The sequence below is a fragment of the Phoca vitulina genome, unplaced genomic scaffold, assembly GCF_004348235.1.
Source record: "Phoca vitulina isolate PV1807 unplaced genomic scaffold, GSC_HSeal_1.0 scaffold18, whole genome shotgun sequence".
Classification (NCBI taxonomy): Eukaryota; Metazoa; Chordata; class Mammalia; order Carnivora; family Phocidae; genus Phoca; species Phoca vitulina.
Window position 1 is genome coordinate 464,425 of NW_022589721.1, and position 13,367 is coordinate 477,791.

General features: G+C 50.7%; 1 protein-coding gene across 5 annotated transcripts in view; it reads right to left on the minus strand.

Moving 5' to 3' along the window:
• Positions 1–3,888: 3,888 nt before the first annotated feature.
• NCALD (neurocalcin delta) overlaps positions 3,889–13,367 on the minus strand; it is a 372,435-nt gene continuing 362,956 nt past the window's right edge. For all 5 annotated transcript variants that reach the window (XM_032415658.1, XM_032415660.1, XM_032415657.1 and 2 more), the window contains 2 exons: positions 9,481–9,586; positions 3,889–6,380 (listed from right to left, as the gene is read on the minus strand). In XM_032415658.1, coding sequence (XP_032271549.1) covers positions 6,283–6,380; positions 9,481–9,586 — 204 coding nt within the window. In that variant the 3' untranslated portion in view covers positions 3,889–6,282. The remainder of the gene's footprint in view (positions 6,381–9,480; positions 9,587–13,367) is intronic.

Below are 13,367 nucleotides of genomic sequence, written 5' to 3' on the forward strand. Positions count from 1 at the left end.
GTCCCTCCCTTGGCCCGTGGCAGCCAAGGCACTTCTGTTCAGTGAACTCTGCTGGCCATGTGTGCCACCCTACCCCCCACCACCCAGTGCGGGACTCAGGTCAGGTAGATGAGGATGACCAGTTGTCAGAGCCACAGGGTCCAGCCCTGGCTCTTGCCTTCCATTCTCTGTGCTAATTCAGTTCACTTACTGTGGTCCAGGCATTGTGCCCCAGGCTGGGGACAAAGAGGCAGTGATGTAAGTGCAAAGTGAAGGTGGCCTGGCATCATTAGCACAATAATAAGGGCTCACCCTGGGAGAGCCAGGGCTCTGTCATCACCCCAGTTCTAAGGCACACAACCCCTCCTACCCTTAACCCTTCTAGTACGACATGAGAAATCACCAATGTGAATCTCACTTTGGGAAGGCCACCTACTCAAGTGTCTGAGCCCATATATCTGAGGGTCAATGGGAATGGGGGAGGGGATGGTCACTGTGTCAGTTCAGGTTCTCTAAGAAGCAGAAGCCAAGATAGGATTAGACATTCAAGAGATTTATTGGGGGAATTCATGTGAATGATAAAGGGGAAATGAGCAGGGGGAGACAGGGAGAGCATGTGGACTAACCCCTCCGAAAGGAAGGAAGGAAGGAAGGAAGCTTGGGCAGGAGGAGCCTCACACTGCCTCAGCCAGGCCCCGCAGAGAGTCCTGGAGCGAAGGTCACCTGCAGAAGAATCCCATGTGGGGCAAGAATGGCTCAATTCTAATACCCCCACCACGTGCAGTCACTGACTGGGAGCAGCCCGAGAGCGTGGTCTCGGAGTAAATGCTGAGGTGGCCCCAAAGATTGCAGCTGGGGCTTTTCAATCAGCTAGCTGTGCTTCCAGCAGCAGGGTCTCAAAAGGGAAGATCTGAAGAGCCCCTTTTAGTGACCACAGCCAACCCCTTCTAAAAGGTCTCCAATAGAAATTCACTGGGGCTCTACTCTTAAAAGTGAACATTCCCTGAATGGGTTTTCTGGTCTACCACCTTACGCTGTTACACCTTTTGTCCTCAGGGTCCTTCATCCCTATACTTTTCTGAGCTCTGCTAAAGGGGTGCATGGGTTAATTTTGAAGACTGGAATTCTAGGAAACACGGTGGGGGAGGGGGGGCTCTGATCAGCCAGAAGCAGCAAAAGAGAAGGGGATATTGAAAGGGCACTAAAGGCAAACGTTACCAGCTTGTTTCCTGTGTAGCAAATACCTCTCATGTACCACTCAGGAAAGAACTTGATTTCTGCTCTGCTGTAGACAGAGATGTAGATTACTTGGTGATTGTATTCAAGATGCTAGACAAAACTTACCAGCTGAGCTGTGAGCTTGGTCTCCTACTTCTTTGCTAATAACTCCTACCCACCCCCCAACATACACACACCTCCAAGACTATAGCACTTGGTATTGTGCTGGGTCACCATTGAACACTCTGCAAGCACAGTAAAGTGGTTAAATACTGGTATTGGAAAGATACATTTTCTGAGTCTGTCCATCTGTCTGTCTACATGTGTATGATGTACTGGTAGCAGCTGTGAGTATCTAGTAAGGGTCGGCAGGCTGAGCTGCCCAGAATTTTGAAGTATTTTGACCATCCCTTCTGGAGAACTCTTAAAATGCCATCTATTTCCTGGAATAGTGCTGAGAAAAGAAGTCATGAAATAAGCCTCTCTAAGCCCTTACCCCCTCTGAGGTGCCCTAGGGGCTTAGCTCCATGCTGTGGAATGTTCTCCGAATGACCATTGTTTGTAAGCCCAGGGATGTCTGGGACCATGCATGGCACATTCGCATCCAGTGCAGCAAATATCCAGGACCTATCTAAGTCATGGTCAGCGTTCACGCGTAGAGAACCCTGTTTGAAATGAATATACCATCGGTTATACCCTTGGCCTGAACATCTTTTCACTATGCAACAACCTTTCTATTTAGGTGGATTTAGCTGATATTCTACTGCCTCGGAAAATACAAGTCTCACTGTTCTTGTTTCTTCAGCCACCTCAAAAAACAAAATTTTTCTTTTTTTTTTTTAAAGATTTTATTTATTTGACAGAGAGAGATAGCGAGAGCAGGAACACAAGCAGGGGGAGCGGGAGAGGGAGAAGCAGGCTTCCCACGGAGCAGGGAGCCCGATGCGGGGCTCAATCCCAGGACCCCGGGATCATGACCTGAGCCGAAGGCAGATGCTTAACGACTGAGCCACCCAGGTGCCCCCAAAAACAAAATTTCAACAGAGTGCTGGGCATACCCAAGCCAAGAGAGGCATGTGTGAAGTATCTCCATTTCTTCCAAAGACAGTTCTCATGATCTCTCTACCTCGACTTAGGGGGACAATCAGATTCCTCTGATTCCACCAGTGTGCCCCCTCCATGCCTGCACTAGGCTGTGAGGGGATCCAGGTGGGTTGGGTATTAAGACAATGCCCCAAAAATAGGAGCCTCAGTGTTGGAAATTTGCTAGAAATTGCCAGGTTGGCCTCCAACAGGTGCGGGAGTGCAGGCTCCTGATCAGGTGGGCAGCTGCCGGCCACCTCACCAGCGGTGCCATGAACGACAGGGTGGTGTTCATGTTCAGTGCTTGTGAGTAGCCATTGCTGGTCCATAGGGACAAACTGTGACGTAAAGACAGAACCCCCGCAGGCCAACTCACTTCCTACGGGAGGTCTGGTTGGCCCACAAGTCACCAACTAGAGCTGACCCTCAGTCCCTTTTTCCTAGATTAATGGAATTCTGTGCTGGAGGTAGGGCCAATAACAACAACAAAAAAACAACAACAAAAAAATAAGCCTCGTCTGAGTTTGCTTTGAGGGTGTGGAGTCTGCATCATGTCATGTTTTCTATTGACTCTTCTCCAGACGGAGAGGGTGAGACAGGGGAAGAGGATGTTCATTTGTCACTGAAGAGGAAGTCGCCTTCCATTGCACCTAAAGTTTGGATTAGAGTTTGCAGCTCCAGTTGTGAGGAAGGAGGCGAGGGCAGAAGAAAGTGAAGGCCGAGAAGTACATGAGTGGAGAGAAGCAAGAAAGCCCATGCGCAGACCAAGGATGCTTTCGGACAGGGCTTTGGGCTCAGCACCTGCCACCCCCCCCCCCCCCCCCCCCCCCGCCCCAGCTCCTGTGTCTTTAGGGCAGAAGCCACACCTGGTTGGGGGGGGGGCGCGGTATAGGCACCTGGACCCTCAGGCAGATTCAGCTGGGGCAGCAGTTTAGGCCAAGGACCCTCATGTCCCAAACAATCACATGAAACAATCAATGTGCTTGAATGCCAAGCTCGAGCGACATGAAGTCATGATATGGGGGCCACTCCATATGATGGGATCTGTAAATATATGCACTTGATCCTTGAACAGCATGGGTTTGAACTACACGGGTGCACTTACATGCAGATTTTTTTCAATAAATACAGGACAGTACTGTATCTGTATTTTCTCTTCCTTGTGACTTTCTTAATAACATTTTCTTGTCTCTGGCTTACTTTATTGTAAGAATACAGTGTATAATATATAACATACAAAATAGACATTAATCGACTGTTTATGTTATCAGTAAGGCTTCTGGTCAACAGTAGGCTATTGGGAGTTAAATTCTGTGGATTTTTGACTGCACAGGGTGTCTGCCCCCCAAACCCTCTCATTGTTCAAGGGTCAATTGTATATTATTAAATCATTTTTGTGGAAAGGGTCCCCTGGGACATACAGAAGGGATGGAACAGCACCCTCAGCACCCCTTCCCCACCCTAAGCAAGAGTATGACTCTGTATCCTCCTTCAAGTCATAAGCCACTTTATTCCAGTCCCTTGAACATCACAGACTGGCTTGATTTCAGACAGAACAGACTCCATTTCCAGAGGTCCCGCATCACAGCAATGACAATGAACAGCCCATCAAAGGAATGACCTAAACCTTTAGTCATTCAGCCTTCTGAGTGCTGCAGAGTCCCTTGGCCAAATTTAAGTGCATTGGATTAGACATACAAAGCCCTTCCTGGGAAGGAGTAGAAGGAAAAAACAACCATCAAGAAAATACAGACAGGGTCAATGGCAGGCCAGGACAAGACTATTTGCATACATCCCAGGCATGTCGGCATTCATTAGCCAGGCGTCTGGCTCTGTTTTCTCTCCTAAACATCTGGAGCCCCTCTTCCTTGCTCCTCACTCCAGCTCTCAGTTCTAGGGAACTGGGTGAGTCTGGCTCAACAAGATGTCCTGACCGAGGGTAGAGCTTAGGCGGGCTTGCCCAAACATTAACTGACTCCCCTTCTAAGGGGAACTGAAAGGGGGAATTAGGTCATCAGTCCAGAGCAGTGGGATGCACCTCCTGAACATCACTCACTGTGCCCTCCGCCTCTTAGTTTAATTCCCTAGTTTTCAAACCCAGATCTTACCACTTGGCCCATGGAGGAATTTGGCAAGTCTTAGGATAGACCCACTGTGAGAAATGGACACTCAGAGGAAGATGAAGATGATTTTACCATGTCTAGGTCTCCTAATTTCATCCTGCAAAGTTAGTTCATTTTGGTCAACCATACAAATTCAGATTTTTGCTACCAGTTAAAAGGGACTCAAGTAATACAGAAGAATCTGGAGTTAGAATGGGCTCAGCATCATCTTCCTCATAGTTATGTTTGTCTTTCTGTGGGTCATGGTCTACAGAAAGTAGCTTGGCTGCAGATAAACCCACTCGGGACCTCTCTGCCTCCTCCCGGAGCAGATCCTCCCCATCTATGTCCTTGAGTGTTTGGACTTCCCCAGGCCTACTACTTGTGAAAATATGACTGACTTACTTGTGATCAGCAATTTTTACTCTTAACTTTCAATTCCAATTAGTGTGTATGAGGTCACCAGACCAAAGAGTGACTCAAATTTGCACTGTCACTTTTGAAAACAGAAATTGGCATTCAAAGAACATGGTGATGGAAAATACTTTTGGATTCCCCACAGTGGGCCTTGGAAAGCACAGACGCCCTTGGCCAAGGCTTCTTCACAATGAGTCAGCTCACTGCCCAATCTCGGACTCTTTGAAGGGCCACCAGGGGCATGAAAAGGTCAACATTGCAGATACAGCTCCCTAACCATAATGTGGATTAAACCAAAGGGACGTCTCAAGAATTTGTGTGTGTGTGTGTGTGTGTGTTTCGGGTCGACAGAATATTAATCCACTCAGAAAAACACTGTACCTCCAATCTAATACCATCGAGCCGCTGGTGTTCCAATGGACATGTCCCACTTAAACCTGTCCTACTTCTGTTCTGCAGGAACTACCACTCTGGAAATGCATTCAAAATTAAGGTTGCGCCCTAGTCATGGTGACTTTGTACTTCTCTGGAATATATAAAATATACCTGTTGATTGGTGCATTTGTGCAAAGACAGATATGACTTTAAAACAAGACACAGACATTCATTATAGTTGGCTTACTTCACATTAAGCTACTAAAAACAGTCTTCTGTAATAAGATTGTATTAGTGCTCACTAAACATGCATTTCATTTAAACAAGGCAAAACACTTAATTTGGTCTGCAATACCCAATATTTTATATACAGCACTCTTTTTTTTAATCACAATAGGCAACAAGATGGGTCTGGTTTTGTTATATAAGTTACCATTTGTGTTTAATTTCCAAAGAAACTCAGCTTAGCTCAACTAGTGTAAACGTGTGAAGAAACAGCTGAGCCATCTTTTCCTCTTCTCTATGAATTTACCTTGAAATGTTCACAGCTTAGACACTACAGCCCGCTGGGGAAGAGGGGGGAGTGGAGGCCTCCGGGCGCTTTCACAGCCTGGTCCCACAGGGTCCCTTGTCCTTGGGAAGCCGGCACCAGGCGCCATCACCCCGGGGGCTGCCCGTGTGGCTCCAGACCCAGCTGGGGAGTTTTGTTTTTCAAACAGGCCCCTGGAAGCTGGCCACAGAATCCCGGGACTGGCTTGCTTTCCCTTCTCTTGCCTCCCCGAGTCTTCGGTTTGAGAACAGAGACATTGGAATCAGAAGAAAAACAACAGTAAGAACGATGGAAACTCAAGGAACAAGAACACCACAAAGTCTGCATGACAGCGCGTCCATGCTCTCCACAAGCGCGTTGGGGCTCTGGGCATCCCCCCGACAAAGGAAGCCGAAGGCGTCACGGAGGAAGGTGCGTCTGACCGCACGGGGGGGGGGGGGGGGGGGGGGGACAGCGACACCATCAATATTGATCGGAAAAAAAAAAAAAAAAAAATTTGTTAAAACGAAAAGGTGGAAAGGGGACGCAAGCAGCTCTACGATCCGTGGGGGGCGGGGCTCAGAACTGGCCCGCGCTGCTGGGGTCACACTGAAGGAGGCGCACTATGGACGGGTCGCTCTTGGCCCCTCGGATGAACTCCTCCAGGGACAGTTTTCCTAGAAAGCAAGAGGACAGGTGAGCGGGGGCTGGTGGCAGCTGCGGGGACGTGCCCTCGTCCCCCCGCACCCCCCCACCCCGTCCCCCCACCTCGCCCCAGGAGGGGGTGGGGGTGGGCGGTTCTCACTGGGTGTTTGTGCAACAGAAAGCTGGCCTTTGCCTTTTTAAGAGAGCAGGCTGCACTCCTGGCGCACCAAGGCCGTCACGGGGTTCCCGGTGTCCCCATAGCCTTCTGGCCTCCTTGGGGTAGCCTTAGCTTTGCTGCAAGAGTCCCTCTCTCTCCCTGCATGTGAGCAGAGGGGCCCGCACAGATATCTGGGGGGAGGACAGCATGTGAGGGGCTGCCCCTCCATGCAAAGTAAGGAGAAGAAAGGGGTGTGTGCACGAGGCAGAGGGGAGTCCTCGGGTCCCCGGGGTCAATCAGAACAGGCTGGAGGAGGGAGACATGACCCCCTGGGATCCCACTTTTATCCGTGTGTCCCTTTCCTTCCTGAGTAAGCTGGAATATGTATTGATTTCTCTTCTGGAAGGACAGTCTGTCATATAATTGGGGAGGGCAAAGCTTCTCCTCCCTTCCTGGTGCTTCCAGAAGGTCCCATCCTTGGGGGGGAGCAGCTGGGCCTGCTCTAGATAGAAACTCCCAGAGAGGACTTGCCCCCTCGGCCCTCCAAGGATGTCCCTGCCCGCTGGGCTCCCTGCTGCTGTGGGGCTTGTCTGCAGGCCCTTGGGCTCTCACACTAGGTTCCTCCCTCCCACAAACTCCATCCTCGACCTCAGTGATTGCTCCCTTATTTCTCAACTGATTCCAAACCCAGACAGGAGGGGCGCCACCCACTGAAGCCCTCATCACCCACCCCTGGGAGACATCAACAAATATGTCTTCCCCTTCACCACAACCCCCTCCCCCAGCACCGAGTTCTTATTTAACCAAATCTACTTTAGCTACAAGAAGGAGAAAGGTGGGCTTTTATCTATTTATTTTTAACATAGAGCAGGCCATGTCTAGGCTTTGTGTCCTGGCCATTTCTCGAGAGCTGTGGCCTGCTTGGGCAGTGGTTGAAACGGTGATGACTTCTTAGGTCTGAAAGGCTGGCTCCAGGGAGGGAGGGCGGATGGAAGTGGCCACTTGAACACTTGGGGGTCTCCCCAAGGTGAGCGCTGGGAACCTCGGCCTGCAGCAGCGGGGCAAGCCCGGCATTCTTCCTCGGTGGCTGGATCTCTTGGGTCAGCTCCCCTGTGTGCGTCTGAGGAGACTCCAGGGCTGATTTGCCTGTGGGCCCAGACTTTTCAAGTCCACAGCCAGGGGCTAGACGCAAAGGGCTTCCACCAAGAGGAATCTAATGGTGGGAGCCTCTCGGTGAGGTCTTTGCTCCAGGTGGGGGTACCGGGCTCTGCCTGGGCTCCCAAAGCAAAGCACCGCAAGCACCAGGTCCCGGGGACTGTCTCCTCTGACCGCGCCCAGGCTTCGAGCCCCTCCCCCTCCCCGGTACAGCTCCCACCCCGGCCGCCCCCCCCCTTCTCCCCATCGAGGAAAGCACAGGGCTTTCAGCAGCCGGATGTGCAGCAGGACTGCTAGCCCGATCGGGGCTCTGTGACGCCCTCGTAGCGAGCCCCTAACCCCTTGCCTGTGACCCGCGCACCGGGAGGGTTTTGGCCGCTCACCCTACAGCCCTCCTCTCTTCAGGGGCGGGGCGGGAGCAGGACGCAAAGCCACCTGTGCTCCCCTGGGGCGCCAGCAGACCTGCCGCTTTAGATCGGCAAGCTCAGGACTATTAAATGACCCCAGGTGTTTAGTCTTCCAAAACAAGCTCTTCGCTGTGAATCACGGTGCATTAGGGGAGATGGGATGCAATAGCACCTTTGCGCAGGAAGCAAACAGGTCGGCCTGCACCCCGGCAAGCCAGAGTCTGCGGCAGCCAGTGCCCCGGAGGGGCATGGGGGTAGAAAGACAGGCTCCCTGTGCTACCTACAAAGCCTCCCGTCGTTCTGTCCACCGGTGCTATTTGGGGTAGAGGAAAGCATTTGCGCATCGCTGACAGGATTTGCCGCGGACCCCCAGCGGAACAGGGGAGCTGGTAGTAACAGCAAGGGCTGCAGAAGACTGGGTTTCCTCCGCAGCAGGCTCAGAGCTCAGCACTTCAAATTCAGGTGTCACATCTAAATAGGACTGCCACATCGGGGACATAAAATATGGGATGCCCAGTTAACACTGAATTTCAAATAAACGATAATTTTTTTTTCATATAAGTGTGTCCCAAATATTGCATAGGACACACTTCTCTAAAGAACACCATTTGTTCTTTATCCAAAATTCAAAGTCGATTGGGCCTCCTATATTCCATCTGGCAACCCAACATCTAAAATCCACTAATCTTGGGCGCCTGGGTGGCTCAGTTGGTTAAGCGACTGCCTTCGGCTCAGGTCATGATCCTGGAGTCCCTGGATCGAGTCCCACATCTGGCTCCCTGCTCAGCGGGGAGTCTGCTTCTCCCTCTGACCCTCTCTCCTCTCATGCTCTCTCTCACTCTCTCTCTCAAAGAAATAAATAAAATCATTAAAAAAAAAAGAATAAAATCCACTAATCTTGAGTTTGAAATCCAGCCTTCCTTTTCACTTTGGATTGTTTTGAATCCTCTTGTTGGGTTTGAATTGTTTTGAATCCTCTTGTTGAATTCCTCCGGGTGGAAAGTGCTGGCCACCTGGCTCCCCTCCTCCCCTGGCCCACACAGGCTGGGGAAGACCACGTGGCTCCAGGAAACCCAACACCTTAGGGCATGCGCAGAAGAGCCCAACCGCACCCCCTGGGCAGGCTGGGGTGGAAGCCACCAGATCTGGGTGGAATTACACCAAGTCCCTCTCTGCTTTCTGATTAGCTGGCCTGCAGGTATCCAGCCTGCTGTGACCTAGGCCTGGCCCACCTGGGTCCCTCTCTGTCCTGCACTGCCAGCGAGCATATGGGATGAGCCCCTTTCACAAAGAGCTGTGAGCCAGGTCCTTGCGACTAATATCTTGTCCTTGAGTAGCATCTGCCTGCCCGGGTGGCCCCTGTCCCTCCAGCAGTCCCCACTCTGAGCAAAGCCAAGTGCCACCGCCTCCTACCATCTCTGTTGGTGTCCATCTGGCGGAAGATCTTTTCTGTCCTTTTCTCCGGGGTTGACTCATCTTCAGGCATTTTCATTACAGAGGAAACCATCTTATAGATCGCCTAGGGACAGAAATGACGTGATAGTAAGACAGAAACAGAATAGCCTTATCAGTAAAGCTCCCAGAGCAGAGAGGCGAAGGGGGTGTCCCCCATGAACACAGGGAGCTAGTCCGATCCCTGCTGATGTGCTGTAGAAAACCAGTGTGCAGGGACTAGCTCCAGCAGTGAGAAGCTGGCAGGAAGACAGGCTCACCCCTGTGTCTCAGACTGTCATGCGCATACGAATTCCCTGGGGAGCTGTTGAAAATGCAGAATCTGATGGGGGGGGGTCATGGGGCCTGGGATTCTGCATTTCTAACAAGCTCCTGTGTAGAGCTGTGGTTGCTGCCCGGAGAACACCACTTCTAGTAGCAGAGCTGTGGATGACATCCCTCAGGCCAGAAAGACGGGTCAGTGTCTCTATCTGGTCCCTCAAGGATAATAAACATCTGATGGTCTGCAAGTGTCTGCCCACGCCTTCTCCCAGGCAGACATCACTAATTCATCCTGATGCCCCCCCCACCTCCCATATGTGGCAGTCGCCTCACATGGCTTCCCAGCAAGCTCCCGGGCATCCCCAAGATGGAAGCAATCTGCCATCCAAGCTTTGCATTAAATAATTATGCAACTCCAGGCTTGAGGTAAATTGGGTACATCTGAAATCTGATGAGCAACAACAGATGTTCTACTGAGTTTTGTAAGCGGTACTGAAACAGTCTCCCCCACCACCTTGGACCCCCTGTGCTACTCAGTAAAGGCCTGGAAGGCCTGTTGTCTAATGTAGTTTTGATTTGGAAATAATGTAAAGTCATTGTTCTCATTCCCAGACCATCAGGTATTTAATATCCTTGAGGGACCAGGTAGAGAACCAGCCCGTCTTTCATCAGATTTTGCTCATCAGATTCACTCTGGGACCTTTAATCCTGGGAAGGAGTTTTAGAAAAAGGAGATTTTGCCAGCAGGTGGGCAGAAAAAATCTGGAAAGTTCTGGAGCTCCAGATGCCATGGGATAGTCGGAAGGAGGGGTGAAAGGAAGACAGCTGAGGGAAGGTAGCCTCCAAATGGGAAATGTGGGAGGAAAAAAATGAATATTAAAGGCTCAACTTATTTGCTTTACAGTCTTATTTAGGATCAACCCTGCCTCAAGTCCCTAACATATTCTGGAGAAAGGGGGGTAAATATTCTTACCCCAGTCAGTAAAATAGGAATGAAAAACTGAATCACCCTGTGTTCTGAACCTTAGGGATCATAGGGATCCTTCAGGCCAGGCTCCCTGGGTCTGTCTGAAACCCACCCAAAGCCCTTGCTGAACTCCAGCGTGGCCTCCATAGTGATTCTGCCTGGGAGAAAGGTCAAGCTCAGAGTTACGGCCCTGTCCCGGATTACGGGTGTCACTGGGATAAGGCTGGTCCATAGTCCGCTTCCCCAGCAAACGTTCACGGAAGTATGCAGGCAGCGGGCAAGCCACGCTCTGTCTTCTTCCTGGTCCCCTCCAGCTCAGGTCTATGGGGCCATCTGTGCTGGGTTTGGAGTGCCACATGCCACGCCTCTGGGGACACTGGGCTCCTGGAGGGAACCAGGAAAGCCCATCAGGATAGAGTTCTTTTTACAAATGGGAAAACAGGTGCTGAGATTTCCTGGGCCCGGTAAATCGTAATGGCAGCAGAGAGCAGGAGTCCTTCCAGAACAGGGGTATCTTGAGATCTAGCACCTTCTCCTCAGGTTTTTTTGCTCCCACACGGAAGCTCTCTGTGTAACTCGACCCAGTTAAAAGGGAATCGGTGGCACCGACTAATGAACACACACACACCTCACACGGATTTCAATCTTACACAATCTATTGTGTGAATTCATAAGCCAAGGAATCTTAGAACAAGAAGAACAAGAGGACAGTATTTGGAGATCAGCATCCCACTAGATCGCACAAGGACAACCTCTTTAAAGGTGCAAGAGCTGACACATTTCAGGGTTTGTAGAGGTGATATGGGAGAGGCATTTGCGGGTCAACGATGAGCTTACTTTTCGCCAGAAGTCTTACGAACGCTTCGTCATTGCACATCCTCAGACTTCTTCGGGGTGGACTCCTTCCCTGAGTCTGTTCTGCTCTCAGTAAGTTCATCTCACTTGGTAATTCCAGGTGCCACCTGCTGTGTGTCTATCACTGACCAACGGGGGCAGCTCCCAACTCAGATGCTTCACAAAGGCTGTCAAGAGCCCCACAACCTGAGCATCACCCACCTTGGTTTCCTGGACCAGCAGCTTTATTTACACTCTTCTCTCATCTGAGTGCTCACCTACCCCTCTCCGCTCTCCTTGGGATCCTACCCATTGGTTAAGGGCAGGTTGAAATGTTACCCCTCCTCCAGGTAGTCTTCCAGGGTCTTCCTTCCTTCTGCTATGTGTAATTTCCCTTCCGATGTGCTAGCAAATGGCTCTGTTCTAAACCTCTCTTGGATCATTTCATCCCATTCACTCCAATTGTAGTTACCCAGAACACTCTCCTCTCATACAGGAGGGTGGCAGTCCAATCTGGCTATTCATCGAACCCCTGACAGTTCCTAACACAGGGTCTTGCACAGACTTGGGCTCCCTAAGTTTGGAGGATTCATTCAGGAATAACTAACCTCCCCCCCATCACCTTCTCTCAGGCTCTTCCTCCTCTCTCAACTTTCTTCTGTTCCATTTCTCATTATAAAGTTCCCCTTTATCCTTTGTTGCTTTTCTCACCTTCCCCTTCTCTTTTCTTTTTCTCCTTTCTTCATATAATTAAACATATTTGTTGAAATTCTGTTGGAAAGGAAAGGTTTCCTCTGCCCTTCAAAATCCTTCTAGATGGACAGGAGACAAACTAATGGAAGAAAATCAAATTTAATTTCATATGTACAAGGAATCCACAAAGACATGGAAGTTCCAAAGATAGGCAAAATGAGGCCTTTATGTCCTTCTGACTCAAGGAGAAGGGGTAGGGGTCTGGGAGTTCCAAGGGAAAGAGTGCAATTCACAGGAAGGTGAAAAAGAGGAAATGTTTGGTAAACAAATGTGCGCTGGGCCACTGGGAAACAATGGGACATGGAGGACTTGGATCAAACAGGCCTTGCCACGTTCTTCCCCATCTACTGTACCTCGTTCATACCATAATGTCGTTCTCTGTGGTGACAGTTCTCTTCCTGGATCCTCTACCTAAATTCTTTTTAGGCAGTTGTGGGAGAGGTAAAGAGCTGTTCCTCAATCTGCTGGGTTTCAACGGCTTTTTAACTCAAAATAATCTTCACGCCAAAGTGGCCCGTCATGGGGCAGCCTGCCCTTGGCCCCCACAATTCTTCGGTCTGTCAAAAGCTAAGGGCTCTCCCCTTAGGAACCGGGCACACATGCTTGTGGATCCGCACTCAGGGTCACGGACAGCTTCAGGAGCCCATCCACAGACCCCAGGTAAGGAAAGTCCCTGATCTCAGTTTATCCCCTCCCCATTGCTCAAGCATTCATCCCTTCCCTCAGTCATTCCCCAGCTATTTACCCACCGGCTATTCCGTGCCGGGCCCATCTGCCCCAGCCTTGCCCTCACGGGTTTACTGTCAAGGGAAACGTAACAGGGGAGCCTTCCTTGCCACGAGGATTGGGGCAGGCCTCCCTGAGGAGTGAGGACAGTGAAGAGATGAAGGAAGCGGAGAGCTCCCAGAGGAAGAGGACAGAGGGAAAGACGTGCGTAGACACCGGGTACAAGGAATGGCAAGAAGGCGGAGAGTGTGACTGGGGAGGGGACTGCGCCACAAGATGTGGCTCCGGAGCAGGTCAGGACAGACCC